This window comes from Patagioenas fasciata, chromosome 3, assembly GCF_037038585.1.
Source record: "Patagioenas fasciata isolate bPatFas1 chromosome 3, bPatFas1.hap1, whole genome shotgun sequence".
Classification (NCBI taxonomy): Eukaryota; Metazoa; Chordata; class Aves; order Columbiformes; family Columbidae; genus Patagioenas; species Patagioenas fasciata.
Window position 1 is genome coordinate 11520945 of NC_092522.1, and position 24255 is coordinate 11545199.

Here is a 24255-nt window from a genome sequence, read left to right on the forward strand (position 1 = left end):
AGAATCACAGAATCATAGAATGTCCTGAGTTGGAAGGGACCCACAAGGATCGTCACATCCAGCTCCCGTCCCTCCATTGGACAACCCCAAAACTGACACCACATCTCGAAGGGCATTGTCCAATCACTTCTTGAATAGTGTCAGGTTTGGAGCTGTGACTACTACCCTGGGGAGCCTGTTCCAGTGTTCCACCTGGGAATCCTACTTGACCTCTAATCACTGTTTTTCTTCCATAAAAATCTGCAGAGACCCTCACTGAGCCAAGAAAATATTCTCGGTTCAGGTGCTGAGCCCATGGGTACCCCCATGCTCCTGACCTTCATCATTGCCTCATCTGAGGGATGCTATAGTTGTGATGTTGCCCTTGGGAGCAGCACAGCTGGCTAGGGGATGTCCACTTCAGTGACAACAGTATTGATGCTGTTCTCTTCCTCTGTTGATTTGAGTTGGTGATGATTATTCCTTGGAAAAAGACACTTAGACACAGGAGAGAGCTGCCTCACAACAAGGACAGGGCTTGAGCAGTTTGGGTGATCTGTAGTGCCTCTCTCTCATGTGTTGTAGAGCCCTGGGTTGGCTCAGGTCTCTTACCTGGCTGAACTCTGTCTGATTTGCACTGATGACAGAAAGCTGAGCAGGGCTTTCTCTGGGTTATATTTTGGGCCTGGTGGGTTCTGTGTCCCCAGCCACTGGAGCAGTGATAAGGGAAATCTTTGTCACTCCCAGAGTGCTGAAAGACAGCAGGAGGAAAGGACAGAAACTACAAATTCACTGGCTCCAAGGCAGAAAAAAGAAAAGCTGAGTATATAAATATTATTTATAAATTTTTATAGTATAGAAATATATATATTTTAGTATATTAATATATATTGTGCATAAATAATCAAGCAATGGATAGAACCAAAACACAGCAGGCTCTCAGGTTTATAACCATGGGCAGAAGAGGCAGGCTGGGGAAGAAGGCGACAGGAAAAATCATATATAAAAAGGTGCTATATGTCTTGGTGTCCCATTGTCCATGGGCTGCTCTGAGGAGACCTGAGGTACCATTTCTCAGTTGCGATAAATGGACATTTGCAGAAGGAGGCAGACTCTCATTGCCCCTCACTCAGTGTCTTTCCCGTTGAGCTGCACTTGGTGCCTGTTGTAGATTATGTGATTCTTTAATATGCAGCTCTTCCAGCTTCCATCCATGTGAGAAGAGCTTGCCAGTTGATGGAGAAGGATCTGTGTATTGTCCTCTGTCCCTTAGGCTTGTTAGATTCAGGGTCCTTGTCCATCCATGTGTTAGCAATAAATGATCAACAAAAAGTGATACTGTAAGAGAAGTAATTCTTATGTATGCTCCTTATATATATACAGGTCATAACAATCGGAACTTCAAGCTCAGTAGAAATTCCTAATTACATTTTAAGTCTTTTACATCTATTGAGCTCTATCAACATCACATTTTTCCAGGACTTCCCATGCTGCTCCTGTCAAAACAGAGCAGGATAGGCCTGATGGAAGGTGGTCCAGCCTGATTTCTGCCAAGGGCAAAGGGATAAAGGGGCACAGCACCTCCAGCATTGACTCTGCAATTTAAGCATGTCTGTAACCTGAGCTTCAGCCAAGAGGCAGCAATACCTAGGTGCGCTTGCTGATGGGGCATTGCGATTTGCCCCTTTGTGGCCTGGGCAAGGCCCTTGGTACTGTGCTGTGAAGGAGGTCCATCTGGGTAGTTGGAGTGATTAATTTTCATCTGAGAAGTCTTTACCACGTTGGGATGATACATTGGAAATCATAAAGTATGATGAGCCCAAACGTGGAGCAAAAAGTAATAAGAACAATTCTGGTATACTTAGCTGTGCAGCCTCCAAATAGTATACCCAGGACTGAATTTCTACAGCATCTATGGAGAGATTATTTGCTTTATGACAAATTAGAGCCGCTGTCTAGAATTTCTTTGTCTCTCTCAAATACTTTTTATGACTGTGTTACATTATTACTATTATCTGAGAGTCTGACCTATGCAGTGACATGCAATACATTTAGGACTGTAAATAATTGCTCTTCATATTTAATGCCCACCACAAACTTATGAAGATAAGATACCTGCCTCAAAGCACTGCAGAGGTATTGAAGGTGGCAGGAAAGAGATGAGACTGGATGAAGTTCAGTTCTTTTTCTCATATCATTTGCAAAGGCAACATCTCTAGTAAGATAAGGAGAACTGTTTTGGCTGAAGAAAATACAATATTGCCTTTTCACATTTCCCAGTTACATTTTGAAACCTACAGAGACTGCCTGAAAAAAATGCAGCACGAGGAAGGGAATGGATTTGAAAGGAAAAAGGTAATTATAGGAATAATGGTCTGGTTTTGGAAACTGAGGTTGCTGACCCCTGTGAAAGTGCTAGTTTCATAGTGGAGGCAGAAAGAAGAGGAAGGGCTTAGCATTTTCAGGGTGAAGAATCTGAAGTCATTCCTGTAATGTCTCTGTCTTCTAGTCAGTATGTAGGAAGGTAGGGACTGCAATCTCATCCTTGCACAAGTTGTCCTCTGTGAGCATATTTTCCTCGTTCTCCTGGCCATTCCGTGATCACAGAAACAGAAAAGGCACCTAAGAATGCATCTTCTCCTCATGTCCTCCTGTGGCTCTGTGTTTTGTATTTCTCACTGAAAGGAGAATTATACTCTGCCAGCCTTTCCAGCTGCTGCCTTTCCCCTGCTTATCAAAACTAGAAGCATTAACACTCCCGCTGCAGGTACTCAATATAAAAGTGTATCAGGGGACCAGCAGTTTAAGTGTCAGAAAAGAAAAGTCCACCAACAGCCCCCAAAGTTACCTTTCCAAATCTCTGGAGCAAGTTTTGTAAGACTTATTGAAAAAAAAACAACTGATAATCCTTCACTTTTAAATACATATAATCATTTTAGCACCAGATGTTTCACCATTTCTCTTACACATGGTTTCCAAGCGTGTTCAGACTTTGACTGTTACCTGTTTGCAAGATGTATGAGTAGCTGAATGATGTGTCCAGATGAGATATGCCAGACGAACAGAGAGGTGAGGCAGGTAGCCTGAAGAGATAGAGAAGGGGACTGACATAGCAGAGCTTGACACTGCTGGTGTCGCTTGTGTCCGCATGTGGCTGGGGAGAGCAAGGCAGGCCCCCTGTAATGGCAGACTCCTGTGGTACCCATACATGCCCTGGGAATTTAGAGATACAGAGCAGTAAGTAAGCCCCACTTAGGCATTTTACATCCGCCAGCGAAGATGTCTGCAGCATGCGCATCACAAACCAGGGGCGAGTCAAGTCTTTGCCTGACACCTTTTCCTCCACTCTTCTTGGTCTTTTTCAGTTGGAGGAGGACAGGCCTTCTCAGCACTCCCTCCCGAGGTACAGCCCCCTGAGAAGACTGGCGTCCTCCGTTTTCTCCTCCTCAACTCTGGAGACAGAACACTACCCTCACGTTGGTGGCACTTTCATACAGCGCAGCCGTTCGGCGGAGAGCAGCCCCGTGCGCATGCCCCACCGCAGGCACATGCCCCTTACGGCAGGAAACCACAGACTCATGCCTTCCGTCCTTCGCATTTCCAGGTCCCAGCTCCAGCAGGTGTGGGCCCGCTTCACACACAAAACATAGCCTGTTCAGGGAAGCAGCAGCCTCCACAATGCAATAATAGATCCCCACCTGCCCACAGTGTGTCACCACTTAATGCAATACTGAATCCCAGACAACACCGGCCTAAGGTACTGTTACTTCCAAAGCCCTGGCAACCAAACCCCACAGAGACTGAAAACATCTGGTTTTCTAAACCTCCCAGCAACCTGGGCGAGGGGCGGGAGCATGGCCGAAGATGAGAACACAGATGGTGAACATGTGATATATATGAAAGAGGTGAATGCCAGGGCTCTTCTCAGAGACTCATGTGCATGTCCTGCAGCCTTGGGGTAGAAAGTGCAGGGCTGCCTTGCTGAACACATGCAATGACGCCACAAACATTGTCAAATTATGACTGGAGTGGAGAGACTGTGGAGGTATCAACAAGCATTACCTTCACTGGGCGAATCGGTTCAAGCATCTTTGTTGGTGTCTTACTCTGGGCCAAATCTGTAGGCAGTTTTACTCCAGCTAGAAATAGGCAGACTCCTACTGGAAGCTCACCTGAGGCAGGACCTCAGAATTTGTCCCTCATGTGGAGTTATGATCATGTATCTCTTTATTGCTTTGGCTTTGGAAATCTCCTTGCTTTTTGTTGCAGTTTGGTTTCCATACAGTCACCACAAATTTCTGTCTCTCTGGTTTTGCCTCTGTTATGTGACAGTGGACCCCTTTGTCTGCTCTCCACTCCTAAGATGGATAGCAAGGATTTTCTTACTGATCCAACTGTATATTCCTTTGTTTCTAAATTCCAGAAATTTTAGACACCTGCAGCTTTTCAGTGGTAGAGGAGCCCTGCTTCTTGGCCTTGCTTGGAAATGCCTGTGATAACAGATCTCACTTGAGAAATAAGTGGCCTCAGCAGTTAGCATACAAAGCCCTGGAGCCTCTGTCTAAAACTGACTTGAGTCTCAGAGGAAAAGGGAGATCAAAGTTAATGTAAATTGTTGTAAGTATCCTTATTTCCCCAGATTGCAGGGCTATACTGCCCTTCTCAGTATAGCTGCAGTGTAAAACACCAGACTGTATGAAGACCTGTAGTTAAGTGAGTGTAGTAACTATCTTCTACTGAAATGAGCCTTAGGACCAGTTTTCTGGGAGAAAAGGCAGTATGGATGTTAAGGTTAAAGAAGAAGGGGTCATTGCTGGTGCTTAGGGCTTTAGGAAAGTGCAAGTCCAAAATAAAAAACTCTGCAGAAAGCATATAAGCAGAGAATACAGACAAGAAAACATACAGAAAGCTCAGGCAAATGAGAAAATGGCATGGGATAAGTATGGGTGTTAGAAGAAAGTTGTGACATGGAGGTGTTACTGCATAAGTATGGTATTTCCAGTGGAGTTACAGTCTTCCTTCCAAATATTGATTTCTGTAGGTACATCTACCCTTCCTGAGGCTCCCTTAATATCAGATTCACCCTTCTGTAAGCAACCCCAGACAGTGCAAGCCCTGACAGGGTGGGTGGTGCTTGCTGAAGCTCATAGGACCTGGCCTGGTGGGTCTGTGTGCCGCAAGATATGCTCAGGCACAGTCGTGCCACAGAGCATCCTGGTGGGTAGAGGGATGGAGATGGAGAGGGCAACACACCCTCCTTGAGAAGATTCAGCATAGGCATGACTGGTCTCTTCCCACAGTCATTCTTGAATTTAAATTTATTTTGATTTGCTGTGAGAACATGAGTGAACAGGACACTTTACTGCCCAGCCAGAATTTTTATCTGCAATTTGTTGATCAGTTTTATTTCAAAAAAACCCACTGGGCATTGCCAGAAATATGACTGAATTTACCAGTAGCCTAATCTTATTTGGCAGTTCTTCTCTTGTCAAGCACAGAAACCAGTGTGTGCACACGCACAGGCACGTCGCAAGAAGAGCCAGAGGCCATGAATACAATTGCAAAGAGCAGGCTTTATTTTAGTTACCTCTCTACTGGAGGATCTCCGGAAGTGGCGCCTAAGCTCCCATGCAGAGGTGAGACAAGCAGGGACGCAGGCGCTGCAGTGATTCAGCCCAGCTAGAAGATCACTAGGCCAGCTGCGCTCGCCTATATTTCAAGGCTGAGAGCAGACACAGCCTCTTGCTGTGCTCTGCTCTTTCTCAAAACAAAGCAGGAATCTCAGACATTATAAGGTGCCGTAGGGTTTCTCTCAGGCCTGTGTTATCTAATGCAGAGGTTCTACTTGTCAAGCACACAAGATCAGTAAAACAATTAGTGATGTATGTACTTTCTTTGTACCCCAGCTGCAGGTCACTTGAGTGTGTTTACATTTCTCCCCCTCGCTCGATCTTCCGCAATTCCCATACACCAGAAAGAGCAGGGCTTTGCCTTTCTCAAAGCAACACGAGAAGGAATGATTTCCTTGAGTAGACTCTGCTCTGATGTTATTTTTTCCATGTTCAGTAGGGACTTTAATAGAACAGCAGATTCCAGAGAAAATGGAGTTTGTGAAAGAAGTAGATTTAAAATCAGTAACTTTAATAACTTTTAGTTCATAGTCTCCAAAACACTGGTGTTCACTTTTCCAGATAAATTTTAAGGAATGAAAATTTTTATTGTTTTATTTTTTAAAAATCCATTTTTAGTTTCACTGGTGAGGAAAGGCAACAAACTCTAACCTGCCCCTTAGACAAAAACAATTACTAGCTGATAAGTTGCTCCAGACATAAAATTTAAAGGGCAGTAATCTAATGCTACTCATTGTGTCTATATATAAAACTGTTCTTGCCAAGTAAACTTGAAACTCTTCTAAGTTTGAAAGTCTGATTGATAAAGATGGTTGATTTATATTGACTTCAGTAAGACTTTCTTCTAGTTAAAATTATTAATAAATTGAAAACCAACTAACCAAACAAAATATGTTTATATGTTGCTATCTCTCACAAGTGGTGATGTTTCTCATTAGGACTCCTGATCTCCTGCCCTTAGCTCAGCACTATTCTGTGCCTTTAATGGTTGTCAAGAAGAGAAAAGAAATCACTAAGGAGAAAGTTCGCAGTGGCAGGAAAATGGGTGGCTTCATAAAATAATGCAGGCCAGCTCTGCATAAAGGTCTGGATCATTTGATGAGTTGCTTGCATTCAAACTAATTATTGCATTTAGCCAGGAACAAGGTCATGTTTTGAGTACAAAGAATATGGGTCACGCCCTCAGAGCGGGAGAAAATGTGCCCTGGGAGGTGCTGTCTCCCAAAATGAAGTGGGAGTTACGGGAAATAATTACCTGCGTGTAAGTTCTCATTATGTTGCTAAAGAAAATATAAATATATATATATATATATATATACACATATATATATACATGTATCAGCAGGAAAATTAAGATATGAGCAGAGAGAGAGGAGATCTTTTATACTGGTGAGCTCTCTACCAGGCATCATATCCAAATCATGTATGGAAATTTTTTAAAAAATATTTTCAAAACCTAAAAAAGGAGAAGTGATGCAAGAATTTTTTGATTCTGTAAAACCTACCTTGTAGAGTGAGCTTGAAGAAATGCAGTCTGTCATTAAAGACAAAACTAGAAAGTGACATGACTGGCGTTAAAAGTTACCTGAAGAGAGCAAGACCATTTTTTAATCTACCAGGCAAAGATATGGGTCTAGTTGCTGGAAGATAAAGTAACAAAGGTCAAACTAGAATTAGGATGCTTGTTTTAAAGATGTAAGTGGGTGGTAAACAGCTGAAATACATTATTAAAAGACACTGAATTCTTTGCTGTTCAGATTCTGTAAGGTGGGATATTGATTTCTGAAGCAATCCTGTTAAACTATCCAATTTGGGCTATATACCAGAATAACTGGACATGTTGCTGTCACCTGGGTTTTATGGAAAGTTGTATTTCACGGTCAATATGGCTTTCACAATTCAATTCTGAACAAATTAATTGGTGCTAAGGGCTGGAATCCTGATGTTACGATAGTCAATTTGCAGATTTTTTTAACATCTTCCTCTAATATTGTAATGATTACTATGGAATCCACATATTGTTGAGAAACAGTTGGCAAATTAAATAAATGTGAAAATAGCTATCTTTTTTATATATATGGAAAAGTAATAAATGAATATTAAAACTAGTTACAGTGCAATTCTAAAAAACCTCTGTAGATTACATTTATATTGCATTTATTTATTGTGTTTCATTTATAATGACTGCAATTATAAATGTAAATATGTCCAAAATCAGTTGTCAAAAAAAAAAAAGGAAGTGGCAATCAGCCATTTCCCATTGAAGGCTGTGCTTTCGTGGTCAAGTTAGGAGAACAGAAGTGTTGGTTCTCTAAGAGGTGCCCTCCTACCTCCACCCCATCTCATCCAGCCCTTTCCCCTGTGCCAGTGTTCATATGGCTGCATGGACCTGCACAGGGAGAAGGAAAGTTGTTTTCAGCTTTGGTTCATTTCCTCCTTTGATTCATCCTCCATTTGCGCAACCAACAGCACTGGCAAGGCCGGATCAGCAGGGAAAAAAACAACCCATGGAGGGCTGTCAACAGGAAAAATTATCATGGGGTTATGGGCTGAAACATTAGTTGCACTAGTACCTTTTATGTTTGGTAAGGTTCCTGAAGTGCTTCTGCAGGGGTAAGTCAGTATAAATCAATACTAGTGAAATAAAATTTCAGCATCAGACTTGTAGACAAATTGTGTTTATAAGAAGGGTCCAAGAACAGCGTTTGTATCCTGAAAGAGATGTTCTTGTCTTTACTTCCCATTGTACATAGCACTTGTTCTTGTCAGAATGCAAAATGAGGATTGAAATGAGCATCTGCCACTCCTTAGTGATACAGAGATCATTAGCATCAGGACAGGTATCTGTTGCTGGGATCTCCTGTTCTACTTCAGTGAGCAAATGCGTATCAGCTGTACATACATACAAAAGCCATCTTTTTATATCTTGATCTCTTGGCTCCTGTCACTTTCTTTGCAGAATGGGAGATGTTTCCAATGTATCACTCTCTCCCTGGCCTCCTTTCCACAGGAAGGAGCTAGAGAGAGGTGATTTCTGTGAAAATGTTACTGTAAATGCTTGTATTAAGCTGGCATGGATGGGGTAAATGTAGTTACGCTAGCACACATTCACTTTCAGTATAGAACGTTTTGGTGGGAGGGGAGTGGGTGAAAATAGGCTATAATGACAAAGGTGCAATTTTGCAGATGCCAGTGCATCTGCATTAGGAGTATCCTGCTGATATACCCATGTTGATGAAGTCCCTAGTATGAACCTGACTTTGTCTACCATTTTCATACTTTTTTTGCCAGTTTTGAGGGGCAGGTAAGTGGAAGAGTTTTGTTGCTCTCCTCTTTCACTGTGTGAAGTCATTTTTGATGACAAAATAGAATAGAAATGCCCTGTCAGACAGCCATATGGGTGATATAATCCCAGCCCTGCGCTACCTCTTCATAACGAAAAGCTTCTCTTGCTCTTCCACTCTTTCTCTTGGTTGTGAGTCTCAATCTGGACATTGTGGTGGTCGAGGCTGCTGCAGTTCTGTTGCTCTGAAGGGGACAAACTAGTTCAAAGGTTGTATTTGTTGGGCTAAGTCTTTGTGGTTCCTAGAGGCTTCCAACCTGGACTGTTGCTTTCCTTTCATGTGACAGATTTTGACTCCCAGGCCTTTCCTTCAACTCTTTCCTTGTAATTCATGTGGTGATTCTTTAAGAGTCCCCAAGAACAGAGGCAAATCAGCCCACCTCTCAAATCCTGTGTCCAAATGGCTTTTGAGGAGTATATAGGAAACTTCTCTAGCTGCTTTTCAGTTACTAGGTACTCAGCTAAGGGTGGGAGTTTAAGGGCAGCTTTTCCAGTGCGTTGAGGCAGTAGGCACAGCCTGAACTGTGAAGGATGTTGGCAGTTGCCATCTTGCCAGCCCAGGATGAAGAAGCTGTGCTTGGACAGCTAGGCTCCAGACTGGATTGAGATAAGGCATCTCACTCCAGGAATGGCTGACATCTAGCTTTGGGATCATATCCGTGAGCGGAGATATTGCTGCTCAGCTGCCAGCTGCTCAGCTTATGTTGGTAGGCTTCACATACAATGTGGTAAGGAAGAAAAACCCCCTCATCTTCGCCTCGGTGCTTGAGAAGATCTCTTAGATCTAGTTGCCTCTTTGTTCTCCTTTGCCTGTCCTGGCTCTTCCCCGTATCACATTATTTTTACTCCACTCCACTTGCCAGTGTGTGTCCCACTCCACACATTCACATGCCCCTGAGGTTCACCTCCATTGCCATTCATGATGTCTTATCCCTCCCATCCTTATTGCATCCCTCGGTACCTGCATTACCTCCTGCCTTTGCTGTTTCCAAGAGTACATGAGGCTTGCTTCCTGCACCAGTTTCCTATGCGTTGCATATCTCATGTTCATAGAATCATAGAATGTCCTGAGTTGGAAGGGACCCATAAGGATCATTGAGTCCAACTCCTGTCCCTGCATAGGACAACCCCACAGTTCACACTATGTGTCTGCGGGTGTTGTCCAGTCTCTTCTTGAACACTGTCAGGCTTAGGGCCGTGACACCTCCCTGAGGAGCCTGCCACAGTGCTCCACCACCCTCTGGGTGAAGAACTTTTCCTAATGTCCAGTCTAAATCTCCCCTGGCATATCTTCCTGTCATTCCCTTGGGTTCTGTCATTGGTCACTAAAGAGAAGAGTTCAGTGCCTGCTTCTCCTCCTGCCCTTGTGAGGAAGCTGTAGGCAGTGATGAGGTCCCCTCTTAGTCTTCTCTTCTGCAGGCTAAACAAATCAAGTGGCTTCAGCTGTTCCTCATATGACTTCCCCTCCAAAACCTTCACCAACTTCATAGCCATTTATTGCACCATACAGTCCCTGTAGAACTTTGATCAGCCTCTTGCTTTCCCTCCCTCTGATTTCCTTGGAGGAAACAGCGGAAAGTGGCACATTTTGGCACTTGGAGCAGTCTCAGCTCTACATGGAGTCTGTGTGAGGAATAGTGATCATGTTGTTTAAAGGCAGTTTGGTTTCAAAGATGACAGTGGAAGATACTATCCATTTTCAGGACGGTTTCACAAGTTTCAAATCCTGGAATCCTTAGGACTTATCAAACTCCTCAAAATTATTGTGTACATGAGCAGCTGAATGTAGAGAACTGGCAATGCTCTTTCCATTAACACACAACTGCCTCTGTGATTGCAAACCATGTAAATAGCTGGTTAAACACCACTTCTCTTGGTGTGAGCTTGTGTGCTTTATTTTTCCTGTGAGTCACTTCTCTCGTGTTTCACATGCGGGACCAATAGAGGAAGTCAGTGGCAAATAAAGCCTTTTCAGAACATGTAAAGATGAGGCCAGATGTGCGAGTTTGATTGCACAGAGAGAATTTCAGGAGGCAGAATATTATTTCATGATCTGGAAATTGTCAGGACAGTGGGTGGGATCTATATACCAAATAAAATAAATATCATACAGGCATTTCTTTCACTGCAAATCACCAGGAACTTCACTTGCTCTCTCATGTAAAAATGCACTATTTGAATCTGATGCTGTGATTCTATGTAAATAAATTAAGGCAAGAAAATATAAACATTGCTAGTTTAGTCTTGTAAAATAGCTCAACAATAGGATGCACCATGAGACTGAATATCAGAAAGCATGAAAAAATATGTTTAATCATTTTCCTATTTTCTAATGTCCTTCCCTCTCACGCCTCCATCGATTAATCTTCCATGATGTGTATATATGGAATTTTTAAGTGCTTGGCAGTGGTACAAGATTATTCCTGAAAATAGAAGGTGATTTTCTACTGCTCATCTGGAGGGACTGATGACAGATACCCACCATATTTGTCCAGAGAGTTTAGCATCTCCTCCTTAGGCTACATTCGTATTACAGCAACATAATATTGTGTCAATGACTTAATTTATTTTTATTGCAAACTGCTGGGTTAGATGAGTGACACATTTTATTAATGGTTGTCAGTGGAGATTTATTCACGCCACTCTCAGAACTTTACCTGGGGCTGAGACCATTTTGCAACTCTCACATTGAATAAGAAAGGGCTCTTTTATCCCAATCTACTTGAAAGAGAAACTATTATTTTTATTTTACCTTTTCTGTTTTTCCTTTTGTGACAAATGGGAAAGAACTATGTGGAGATCACTGTCGTATATATCTCTGCTTGGCAGTAACAGATGGCTTCGAAGAGGCTAGCTGAAGAAAATAAAATTGCATTTCCTGGCAGACAAGGTCTGAAGCCTTGAGAATCATGGATCCTGTTAGTGTTTATAGTGAATAAATTGCCCTGGATATTTCTCAGCTGGAGAACATGGTGTGCTTTTCTTCTTGACCCGCTTCCCTTGTAGTTGCCAGCCCTTCCCCAGAGTGACTGAAGAAGCTGGCCAAAGTAAGCCAGATATGTTTCCTGGTTTCACTCTTGTCCCCAGGGTGGTGTCAGGATGCTTTTTACCAGAGCTTCCATTTCTGGTTGTGTGTTTATATGTGTTCATGACCCACACATGGAATACAAATGGCCATGCATGGTCATGCCTTAAAGAAACCTTTCTGTGCCAGTAATGGGCCACTTTGCACACATCCAAGTACTCAAAAGGCTGTTGCAAAGAACAAATCTCAATCAGTTACAGAAATTATCATGTTGCCTGGTTCAAATGGCACACCTGGCATCCTTTGCATGTTGCAGATCTGATTTTGGCAACCTGGCCCAGCCCACTTTTCTTAATTCAGTGTCTTGTAGCATACCTATCCCTCCATTCACCATCCGCTGGGGGCAGAGTATTCTGGCAATAGGAATGGTGCTGCCACTTGGGACATAATTTATTAGTATGCAAACACCTATTTTGGGTAATGTTAAAACATTAAATAAAATGTGTAAAGGCTGATCACTGCAGTACTACCTTTCTTTTTGTTGCATTTTTATATCATATGTTTTGTGTTTGATTTGCTATAACACACACATTTGCGGTTCCATGGGACAGTGCAAAGATTAATTTCTGGGAAATGTTTCTACGTATTATCTGATGTATTGCAACTCCTTTGTATTGAAATAATGATGTTACAATGAATGTACATTTTGAACAAGCTGCTAAACGTGTAACCTGGGGATTGGAAGCAATCCCCATTTTACATTCACTTGCATGTCTTTTAGTGTTTGAAAAGAAAATGGTTTTATGTTTGGAGGTTTTTTTTCCATATGCAAAATGGTTCAAGTTGGTTACCTCACCTGGTGCACTTGCCTCATAAGAATCCCCAGGGCTTCCTCCAACAACTCCAGCAAGTTTCTCGGTTTAATTATGAGTGCAATTAATGATTTGGCAGTGTGGAACACAGTAAGGGCAGATTTCCTCTGAACAAGTCAGATAAGGAGGGTTTCTGTGGGGCTCTTGCCCCTTCAGCTTGGTCATACCTAAAAAAAAAAGAAAGCCAGATCAGGTTCTTATTCAGCACTGCTGACTTCTGCTTATTTTTATGACTAAGGGAGATGTTTAGTTTTCAGAATCTGCTGCTACTTCTTTCTTGCTGCTATTAAGTTGCCTTTACTATTAGGGCCTAGAACAATTTTTGGATTATCATTTTCTTCCACTTTGCTCGTGTCTGCTCAGAGAAGGAGCTCTGCATTGACTCTTGCTGGAGACAGTCATGGGTGCAGAGGTGGGAAGCTAAGTGGCAGGCATACCACCCTTACAGAGCTCTTGCTTCTGGTCAAGATGCTAGGAAAACTGGCACAAACCTAACAACATACAAAAGCACAAATAGGGAGGAACACTTAACCAGCGTAGGACTGGGCTGTCCTATTGACCTCAGTTAAAAAAAAAAAAAAAAAAAAAAAAAAAGAGAAAGGCTATGCAGTGTTTGATGGTAAGATGCTGGAAAGAAGAACATCTCTCTGACATTTATGGTGCTGATTCTTGGAACAACAGAGATCCTGCAAGCAAGTGTGGCAGCTCTAAGACCCCCACTACTTTTACCTAATCTAAAACTGGTTTGAGGAAAGAGCTGCTTCAGAAGCTCAGTTTGTAGGTTTTTTTCCGTTCACTATTGTCAATCCTGCCAGATCTCCCAGTCCCAAACAAGCTTAGTCTACGTTGGCAGAGGATAATGTCACTTCCAGGATATGCTAAGGTCCTGATAGTATCTAAATCAAAGCTGCTAAAGGGAAGACCGAACTATGGCTCTTGCTGTTTGTGTGTCATCTGCATCTCTCAGGACTAAGGCCTCTTCCATTCGCAATGGAACAATTAACGTCATATTGGGAACTTGATTTCCGCTTCTTGGACTTTCCAGCTCCCATGAAGAATCTCAGGGACGAGCATATCCTTCCTTTGCATTACCTTGTGTCACCTGTTAGACTTCTGTTGCTGCTAAACAGGAGGTAGTCCAAACCATATTTATCCCACTGCTATTCAAGTAGGAGCTGAATGTGAGTTTCTGTAGTAATTTCTACTGAGAGGAGACAAAAGCTGTAGATAACCTGTTGTACTTCCTGGCTTGCTTGAGGAACTTCATCTGCTGAGAGTTGAGTTTGCTTGAAGCAGAGGATCTCAGGAAAGTCCCTTTCAAGCAGGTCTCCAGGCTTGGGAGGCACAGCAGAAGGGCTTCCTCAAGTTGCCAGAAGTCCTCATCAGTTTGTTAGAGACAGAAGATTTGAAGAACCTATGGAAGTTTGTCTCAGGGGGAGGGCAGCAGGGAGATGGAGCGGAAGCAGCCTGCTGTAGCTTTAAAGGCAATGCTGAGTAGGGAGCCATTTGGAAGGATGTAGTTGACTAAAGGGATCCAAAGCTTATTTTCCTTGAGTCTTTTTATTCTTCCTGTATCTAATCCCTTTAGAGCCTAAGGTCAACCCCTTTTTGTACTGCAATAACACTGTAATATATGCTTGCATTAATTCTTTTTGCACACTGAGCATGCAAGACAAATTTAAAGCTTTTTTTCAGAAGAAAAACACTGTACGATTGTGTATATAGAAATACTGAGAGAGAATTTTAATTCTGTCTCCTGTATAAATGCATGCATTGATTACCTGTATGTAGACCATGCTGTAAATGCTGCATAGTACTGTAAAATCCTACACTTGAAACTACAATGAACAGGCAATGTAATCAAAAACAGACAAACAGAAGCTGTGCAATGGATTTTGTGCCTTTTTTAAATCCATGTATGCTAATCCAGACAATCTGAAAAAAAAAAAAAAAAAGGAAGGAAAGAAAAAAAAAACCTTGTATACTACCAAAACCTTATTAAAGAATTAAAGGCAGCACCTTGGTGATGGCTGGGTTTTTTGTTTGCTTTCTTGCTTTGTTCTTCTGCTCCCTTTGCTTTCCAGCTCTGGGCAGTTTTCTCCTGCTTATCCTTGGGTGCACCAGGCAGGAATATGAAAGAGCTCTGGTAGAACAGAGAGAGTTTAATTATCGTTTACTAATGTGATTGCTGAAAACTCGCAGTTAAGACAGATCTGGGAATAGAAACAAAGTTCTGTGACTGTTGGAGATGTGTTTAATGCACTTTGGGAAGGCCACACTGTGAGTTCAATTTACATAAATTTAGGCTAGTATCAATTTCACTTGAACCCAGTCATATCACAGCAGCAGATTACAACTAGCCTGAACTTATGAAAGATTTTAGAGCTCTGCCTTGATGTTTACCAGCATCCAAACTGGCTAAACTTAAGCTAGTACAATTCAACACCTATGAAGACAACAGAAACAATTTATCACATTTCTCTTGGTTTCTTCCACCGAGCATCCTTCATCGGCTGGCAGCATGGTCTGCACAGGGTGGTTGGATGGCTGTCTCCCATTAGCCATTTGACAAGGCATTTAAGAACATCTGGTAAACTTCCAACCCCTCCACCCCCTGAAGTCCCAGGGAGGTGGATGCAAAATTGTGGCTGTTCTGCAAGTAACATTCTCCTGCCTGGGCTGCTCAGTGGATCTGACCATGCTGCTTTCATTGTGACTCACATCTGAAAGCAGTCGCCACTGTAGAGCGGCATGTGGTCCAACCCCAATTGCTGTTGGTCTGTCTGGCATCAGGTTGGAAGAGGAGACATGGTGACAGACCCTGTCTGCTTTGATGTGAATTGCACAGTTACTAATTCAGTGTTTTTCTGAAAGGGGCTGGAGAGGGAGGCTGCAGGCAGTAGGTGCATGCAAAGGCTCTGGTACCTGTGGAAAGGGTGGTGGAAACGTTCCCGCTTGCAGAAGAAGTACAAGACCCCCAACTCCTCACAGACAGAAAGCAGTTTGTGCAGACAGGTGACAGTCTGGGAGGAAGAGCTGGGATTTGATTGTGGTCTCTGACTTACAGGATTGTACAGCGTGTGAGTCTCTTTTTTCTCCTGGAAATTGTATGGAGAGTCAGGATTCTTCCAAGTCTGCCTCTAGCAGGGTCCAAAGCCCATCTCCTCTGTGATAAACACCTTAAAGTGCATTTTGGTTTGCTTCTGTAAGAAGACTGTTGGTATGTGGAACATATGCATCTGTGAAACACTGTGGAAGGATGCATGGATGCCATACAGCCATCCATGCTACTGGCACATGGATGATGCATGGATGCCACTGGCTGAGAGATGATTTAGAACAAGGTCTGAAACAGAATGGTAGATGGAACAGATGCAGTATTTCCTAGTTTTATGTTAGCCAAATATTGTGATTTTTTTCTTGTACCAGGTGGTGGGTTTTTTTTTTTTTTTTTTTTAGTTTTGTTGGTTTGGTTTTGGTTTGGTTTGCTTTGGTTTTGGTTTTGTTTCACAAATTATTGCGTTTAAAATGCTTCAAACCAAGAGATGGGAGAAAAAAAAATAATCTGAAATTCTACAGTCTAAGAGAAAATCGATTAGGCTCACCTGAGAAACTGTTCCCTTTCCCCCATGTCAGAGAAGAGCTTCTGGAGACGACAGTCTTTTCTGGTGAATGCCAGGCCCACTCTGTGCGGTGCCACAGACTGCTCTGCTGTGGGGGTGTAGGCACAGACAAGCTATAGGGTCTCTTCTCTATGCACTCAAGAGTTGTGAGATCACCAGAAAGCCATACAGGCATGGCAAGTGCTGTCATCACTCCTCATTGCTAAAGGGACCTGGGCAGAGTGTGTGTGACTTGGCATGAGGCAGGACACAGAAGAGCACATTAACAACCCGGATGCTGGTACTGCTCCTGAAGCCACCAGCATGAGTCTGCTCTGTGCTGCTGTCTGAGAAGAACACATCTGGCTACATTCCTGGTGACAAGGGCGCCTGGGAACTTCTAATGCATCGTTGTAAACTTGCTGTGGCAAAGTGTTGCCAGCAGGTCAGGGGAGGTTCTGCTCCCCTTCTACTCTGCCCTGGTGAGGCCACATCTGCAGTACTGTGGCCAGTTCTGGGCTTCCCAGTGTAAGAAGGACAAGGAATTACTGGAGGAAGTCTACCACAGAGCTACAAAGATTATTACGGGTCTGGAGCATCTTTCTTATGAGGAATGGCTGAGAGAGCTGGGTCTGTTCAGTCTGGAGAAACGAAGGCTTAGAGGAGACCTTATTTATACTCATAAATATTTCAAGGGTGGGTGTCAAGAGGATAGGAGCAGACTCTTTGCAGTTGTGCCCAGCAATAGGATGAGGGGCAACAGGCACAGATTGAAACATAGAAGGTTCCATCTGAACATGAGGAGAAACTTATTTTCTTTGAGAGTGACAGAGCACTGCAACAGGCTGCCCAGAGAGGTTGTGGAATCTCCTTCTCTGGAGACATTCAAAACCCACTTGGACACATTCCTGTGTGATCTGCTCTGTTGAACCTGCTTTAGCAGGTGGGTTGGACTAGATGATCTCCAGAGGTCCCTTTGAACCCCAATTATTCTGTAATTCTGTGGAGATTACACCTTTGCTGATTTTTGCAGTATTTGCAGCATCACTGGGATGTAGAAACTTTCCAGCTGCCATATTGGGTAATATAAGTCTCCTCTGAGGATGTCCTATTGGCAATGATCCCGCTAATTTGAAACCCCACCACTTTAAAGAGAAATCCCCAGACTCCACTTAGCTGCTCATGAGCACAGGGACAGAGATGGACTTGAAGGCTCTGGTTTCTGCCTCTACCAAATACAAGCAGGTAGATCTTTTTCTCTCCTGACTCTCCTTCGTCTTCATATTCTAATTGTAGCCTCTATGCAAAGCAGGCATATTTATTGCCTTCCAAATACATATTGTTGCCCAAAGTAGTTACTAGCCAAATTTAATTTAAATTCAGTGAAAAGACAGAGTGATACAGATGTGAAATGCAGAGACTTTGTGGGGCACACATGCTCAGACTAATTAACAGCTATATGCATTCCTGGACAATTGACTGGGAAGTCAAAAGAGTCAGGAGTTAAGATCTAAGATCAAGCAGGTTGGAAAAAAATGGTTCACTGCCCAAAGACAGGCAAATGTGTCTTCTGAGAAAGTGAGGAACATAGGCAGAGATCAGAGCTTGCTATAGGTAAAGGCAGTCTTTTTGACTCAGATTTGTCCAGATCCAGGGTAGCTCTGCCCACTCGCAGTCGTGGTAGCTTTTTAAAATGGGATGGTTGCCTCAGCTCATGGCATAGTTCTTCTCATAGTGGAGTGAGCCTAGCAGAGGGCCACCAAGATGATTAGGAACTAGAAACGTATGACATAAGGAGAGGCTGAGAGAGTTTGGTTTGTTCTGCCTTAAAAAGAGAAGGGTTGGGGTGGGATCTTATTTTTTCCTTGAATTACTTGATGGAAGGATGATGCCAGACTCTTTTCAGAGGATCACAATGAAAAGATGAGATGTGATGGACACAAGCTGGGTAAAAGGAAAATTAGGCATAGAAATTAGATATAAAGAAAAACTTTTTCAGCATGAAGGGCCTCAAACACTAGGACAGGGTCCCAAAGAGGTTGTGAGATCTCTGTCTTTGAAGATACTCAAAACTCAGTTGGACAGGGCCTGGAGCAGACATCTCTGAGTTGGTCCTGCTTTGAGGGGTGGTTGGAGCAGAGACCTCCAGAGATTCCTTACACCTTTTTTATTCTACAATTTTAAGATGCAAGCTAAGACTCTCCACTCTTGATCTTCTGGCATCTTCCCACAGTTCCTCCCCATTGGCACAGCAGAACAGAAAAATTCTTCTCCAGCTTTTGGGAAAAAATCCTAGAGCAGCTGAGTGACCTGTAGTATAGAAGACACATGATGACTGCCAAGACAGGACAAACCGGGAACCCCTGGTCCAGCAGGGTGTTTGCTTACAGCTAGCTGCTGATTACATTAACTCAACAGTGAAGCCCAACTCGTACTTTGATGCCCTAGGACATTCTTCCTTGTTAACAGCTTCAGGTGATGATAGCAATGAAGGTAATAAAATATGTGTTAAAATAATATTTGATCCAAGCAACATTTCAACAAAGTTTCTTTTAGTTGTGTTTGTAGGTAACTTCTGTCCTCCATATTTTTTGGCATATTTATGCTCTTCAGATTTTCTCCATGGTGCATTTGCAGTAGCAAAACAACAACAACTTCCAGCTTCTTTAAGAAATGCATTCTGACAATTTTTGGGTATTGCATGCAAGAGGTTAAGCAGTCCAAGTCTCCCACAGGTAGGCAGAAGCCAAACAATCACTGTTGTGCTTAGGGTGCAGTGTCATGCAGGGAAATAGAAAATACATGGGGAATTACAGACAGAAGGGCAGTTCATTTGTTAAATACCACAAAGAATTTGTACAGCCAGAGGTGGAAGTACATTATGATTAGAAAGGTACCTAGTGCACAACTGAATGACAGAAAAGGGGTACCAGAGCAGAAGAAGGAAAGAACCATTATTTTTATGACAGCAACATTATGATGTCCAGCTCTGTGTCATATCTTACTGCTTTGTGTGAATCTCATCTCAGTAAAACTTCTGATGTCTTGCAAGGGTAAGAGCTGTTGAGGAAAGAGGGGTTGCTGGAGACGGGGCTGCTGGAGGGGCAGACTGCAGGGCACATAAACCATATCTCTGACCTACAGAGGAAGTACACTGCAGGACTGGGTTCAGTTCTTCTTGACCAGAAAGTAGATGAGATGACACAAACTCGTAGGAGCTGACAGGATGTATCAAAGTTTACATATGCAGAGAAACCAGCGATCACCCAGCTGTACCATCAATCACAGCATCTAGAAAATGGGATGAAGTAGAGCAGCAGGCAAACTGTTGTTGGGGATCAGGTACTCTTTCCAGTGGGAGGCTCAGCACAAGGCAAGATGTTGGTCAGGGCTTCTTTAATCAGGTCCCAGTTCCACTGGGGAAACGTGTCTGGTTAAGACTCCAGGATAGCACTGTGGGTATATGTCCTGGGAAAACCACATCCAGCCAACAGGCAGAAGCCAATTTTAGGCTGCTAATGTCCAAAAAATGCCTGAGGGAGGAAGTCAAGTGGATAATTTCCTTTGCAAAGGGTGGTAAGTCCTTCTTACCAGTCCAAGACCCAAATCTGTCATCCTAATAGAAAAGGTAGAGTGGGTCAGTGAAAGACTAAATCAGGGTAATACGGGGTCATCTTCAGCACCAGACTTCAGCTTTAATGAAATAAGAGACAATGATTTGGAGTCCAGAGGCATTGCCAAAACCAGCCTGTGTTTTAATTTATAAGATATAAAAAGAAATATTAAATAGATAACAATTTTTCACTGTGCATAACAGCTTGATGCTGCCCACTGATCTATTTGAAATGTCCCTGAGCATAGAGATCTTACATTTTTCAGGCATACTAATAAGGCAGTTGCTCTGCACAGAATGACATGCAGATTTACAGCACAATTTGAAATTGTGTCTTTGGACTGAAAAGCTATTGAGGGCTTTTTTTCCCCCTCAGAGACAAAGTGTTCTGTTCCCATAGCCAGATGAATGTGCTGACTGATGGCAGCTCTGTAGCCCAGTTAGTTAAATGGGTGCTTGTTCAGTCGTAGCCTCTGATTCCACTTGCAAACACAGATGTTTGGAGCCCTGCTGTTCATAATTAGGACTGAAAAGTAATGTGATGCGTTATTGACTGGTTGAGTTTACAGAGAGGCTTTTGTTTCCCAGCCCTCTTTAAAGAAGAGTGACTTGAATGTTTTGGGATTTTTTTTTTTTTTGGTTTGGTTTTTTAATTCATTTTACAGAGTGATGCTTCTGTGGTTTTAATTTGCAACTAATTGTTAATTAGACAAAACTTCAATGGACATTTATTTTGCCATTTTGCCTATTTATTTTGTGATTTTTTTGCTTATTTTGCTTATTTGGTCAAGTGTGTGCATGTGTGTGTGAGTTGCTGCTTTTCTGTTGATATTGTGATCATTTCACAACCTACCCCTGGCGCCTTATGGGCCACCTCCCCACCACAGACTGCTACTCAAGAAACACCAGCTGATCTGTCCTCCCATTGCTTTTAATTTTTGGACACCCCAGAGTCTAATAATGATACTTTATATGTCAGCTTTCATGACTTAACTTGCTAATCATTTTAGTGAAAGCTGAAGGAGTCTGTAAGAGTCAGAAGTATGAGTTGCTGGAGGGATGTGAGAGCAGGAGCGAGGGATGAATAGCATAGAGGAGAACACAGGAGCACTACAACGGTATTGCTCCCAAGACAATGGTGGATAATATGGAAAAGTCATCAGCAAATGTCGCCGGTCCTGAGGGGCCCCTTGAGTTCGCCGTGACCTAGGTACGAAAGAGAGTTGCTGAATGGGTCCAGTAAGGAAGAAGTGAATATGTAAATGTTTAAATATTGCAATAAATATATAAATACTGAAGAAAACTGGTAAACATGAAAAAAATCCTGAGGAATTGCTTGCAAAAATCTCTTTTAGGTCCAGCTAAAGACTGATAACAAAGGAACTCCTTTGGCACATTTTTCTGCCTTCATTTATGAGTATCTGAGAATCCCTCTAAGGTTTGTATGAATTAAATGATTGAGTGATCACTGCTCAGGCATGTATTTTGAAAGTGTCATGGACTAGATCCTTTTGACTGATGCTTCCCACTGCTCTTGGTTCTGATGTCTGTGTCCATGCTATGTCTGAATACTAACCGTTTTCTTTTGTCACGTTTGTCTTCTTGCAGGCATATATGCTGAAGTCATTTGAAATGAATGGTCTGCCCAAGGCAGCGCCTTTAAGTTTGCCTTATCAAGACTTCAGAAAAGAGATGTCGGACTACTGGGAAAAGCCTAAGGTATCCCAGCGGATAAAGAAAGTTGATTTCTCAAATGTTGTTTTGACTGCCCCTTGCAAACCTCTGGAACATAATCTGGAAATAAATGGAAAAGAGGAGGAGGAGGAAGAAGACAATGAGGAGGAAGACGAGGAGGAGGAAGAGGAGGAAGGGGAAGAGATTGATATGCACAGTGGTTCCAGTAGTGACCTGAGTCAAAAAAGCACAGAGCGCAGCCAGGAGTGTGCACCCTCCACACTCCTGGCTGATGACCAGAAGGGATCCAAGGGTCGCGCTTCCACTGCTGATGGGGACCTGGAGCTGGAGGAAGGCTCAAAAACACTAGTGCTATTTTCGCCAGGTGATCTGAAAAAGTCTCCAGTGACCACAGACTTGGCTCCAGAAGTTGATCTGGGCACTCTTGTTGCACTGACTCCTCAGAGTGAGCGGCCACAGCCTATGGGTAGCCAACTGGATGTATCCGAGCCAGGGACCCTCTCTTCAGTCCTTAAATCTGAACCAAAGCCTCCCGTGACAGTGGCTACAGCTTCCTCCCCCTTTACCAAAGTTGAGCGCACATTTGTTCATATTGCTGAAAAGACCCACTTAAATGTCATGTCTTCCAGTGGCGAGTTGATGAGGCATGAGGAGTACTGCCCTCCGGGCCAGTTTGAGGAGGTCATTATTGAAGAAGAGCTGGAGGACAACCTGGTGCAGATAGAGAGTGAAAGCATACATTCAGGACTGGAAGGGGCACAGACGGAGAGCTCTGCGCTTTCGGCTAATCACATTGAAACCACCTCGGAAACAGTAGGGGAGCAACTGGCTCTTCCCAATGGTGAAGCAAAGCCTCTCAAGGACAAACCAGAGCTCTCCGACAAAGTGTCGCTCTCACTAGATTTGGATGAGCCTGGCAAGGTGGTGGCAAGGGATCCTGACCTTGAGAAGTCAGCACTGGTGGCAGAACACCTGAAACGAGCAGAGACCCTCTTCAACACACAGCAGAAAGGCCCCAGGAGGCCTCTTGGTTCCAGGTATAGAAGTCGAATACCCATTTTGTTCTCTGAGGAGGACACTGGCTCAGACCTTTCAACATCACTTTCGGCCAAAGAGAGGCTTTATAAGAGGACAAAGCAACCTGTCTTGGCTCGCCTCGTGATGGAGAAGAGGCAAAACCGCCTTCTTCGTCTGGCCTCAGGGGCCTCCTCCTCAGCGTCCTCCAGCGATGAGAGGCAGCGGGCTTCAGAAACCCTCTCAACCACTGGTTCTGAGGAGGACACACATGACTCTGATGACTCAGTCCCAAGGAAGGCAGGGAAAGAGAAGGCTGCCCCCCTGGGGAAAGATGAGAGACCCATAAGCACAAAGAGCAGAATTCCTCGGCCCATCACACCAGTGAAAACATCACTAGAGGCGGCAAAATCTGAGAGCTCCACGGCTGTTGCAATGGCCATGCTATGTAGCTCCCCACAGGATGCGGCTGTTGCCTACAGGTAAGACCAAAAAGCTGAACAATGCAAAATGTTGGACTTGTTAAGGAGGTGCAGCCAGGACTTTGCTCACCTCCTACTGCTTTACCTTTCACTTGACTTGAATGAGTGGTCCATCTCTGTTTCCTACAGTCATTTCAGCTCACTGATGTGTGAAATAGCCACCTCTCTGCCTTCTTTGGCTCAGTCTGGCCAAAGGGCCAAACCCCTCTTCTCTTGCCCTGACTTTGAGACCTTCTTCCATTCCACAAGCTCTTTCATTTGGTCTGATCCTACTAATAGCAGAGCCCTCCCATGTTGAGCTCTCAGTTTTGCAGCATACTTGGCACAGTTGTGACTGACCTGCCTATTGTGATTAGAGCTCCAAGGGCTGCAAGGTTGCCAGTTGTGATTGCCTCAGAAGATGGCCAGCATGCAAAGAGGTGCAGAGAGGGAGATGTACGTGCGTGGCTTCTGTCAGTGATGCAGAACAACGCGGGCCACCTCCACATGGTCTGAGTTTCTACATATCCCTGTGTCTTGGGATTTTTTTGTAGGTACCTTGTTCTCTATCAAGTAAGCATAGACATATAAGGGGAAGTGGGCCTTCTGAATTCACCAGTGTTTGGCTTTTCTTCCTGAACTTGGGTCTGGAGGTCCAGCCCGGGAGCAGAGCTGCTGATGTGGCTCTGCCACAGGTCCAGCAAATTCTGCTCTTTCAGAGATGTGGGGTGAAAGGAGGGGATCCCTGTGGATTGGTTTATCTACCAGTAGTTACTGTTAGAGGAGCTGGTGCAATCCAGCTCATCCCCACATTCCCAGATTGTACCTCCTACCTTGAAAGAAGTTGCTACATCCATGCTGCATGTCAAGAAGAGTAACAGATATGTGCTATCGGCCAAACCATGCCTGCGCATTGACTCAGAGAGCGCTGGGGGATCAGGGCCAACACTAGATAACAGCACAAGTGTTCAAACCAGTGCCCTATCTTGTTCACAGCAAAACTCTCTTCATCCTGGTGCTG

At 43.6% G+C, this 24255-nt stretch overlaps 1 protein-coding gene across 11 annotated transcripts in view; it reads left to right on the forward strand.

Annotated features, from left to right (window-relative positions):
* The window catches only part of TTBK1 (tau tubulin kinase 1), a 130182-nt gene that overhangs the window by 100289 nt on the left and 5638 nt on the right, over window positions 1-24255 (forward strand). For 10 of the 11 annotated variants that reach the window (XR_011738128.1, XR_011738129.1, XM_065833528.2 and 7 more), the window contains one exon: window positions 21673-23255. Coding sequence is in view for 9 of the 11 variants with exons in the window: in XM_065833528.2 (XP_065689600.1) it covers window positions 21673-23255 (1583 nt within the window). In the remaining 2 variants the exon portion in view is untranslated. Of the gene's footprint in view, window positions 1-3344; window positions 7740-21672; window positions 23256-24255 lie in introns of those variants that run through there. The other variant, XM_071805794.1, reaches the window with a different exon arrangement.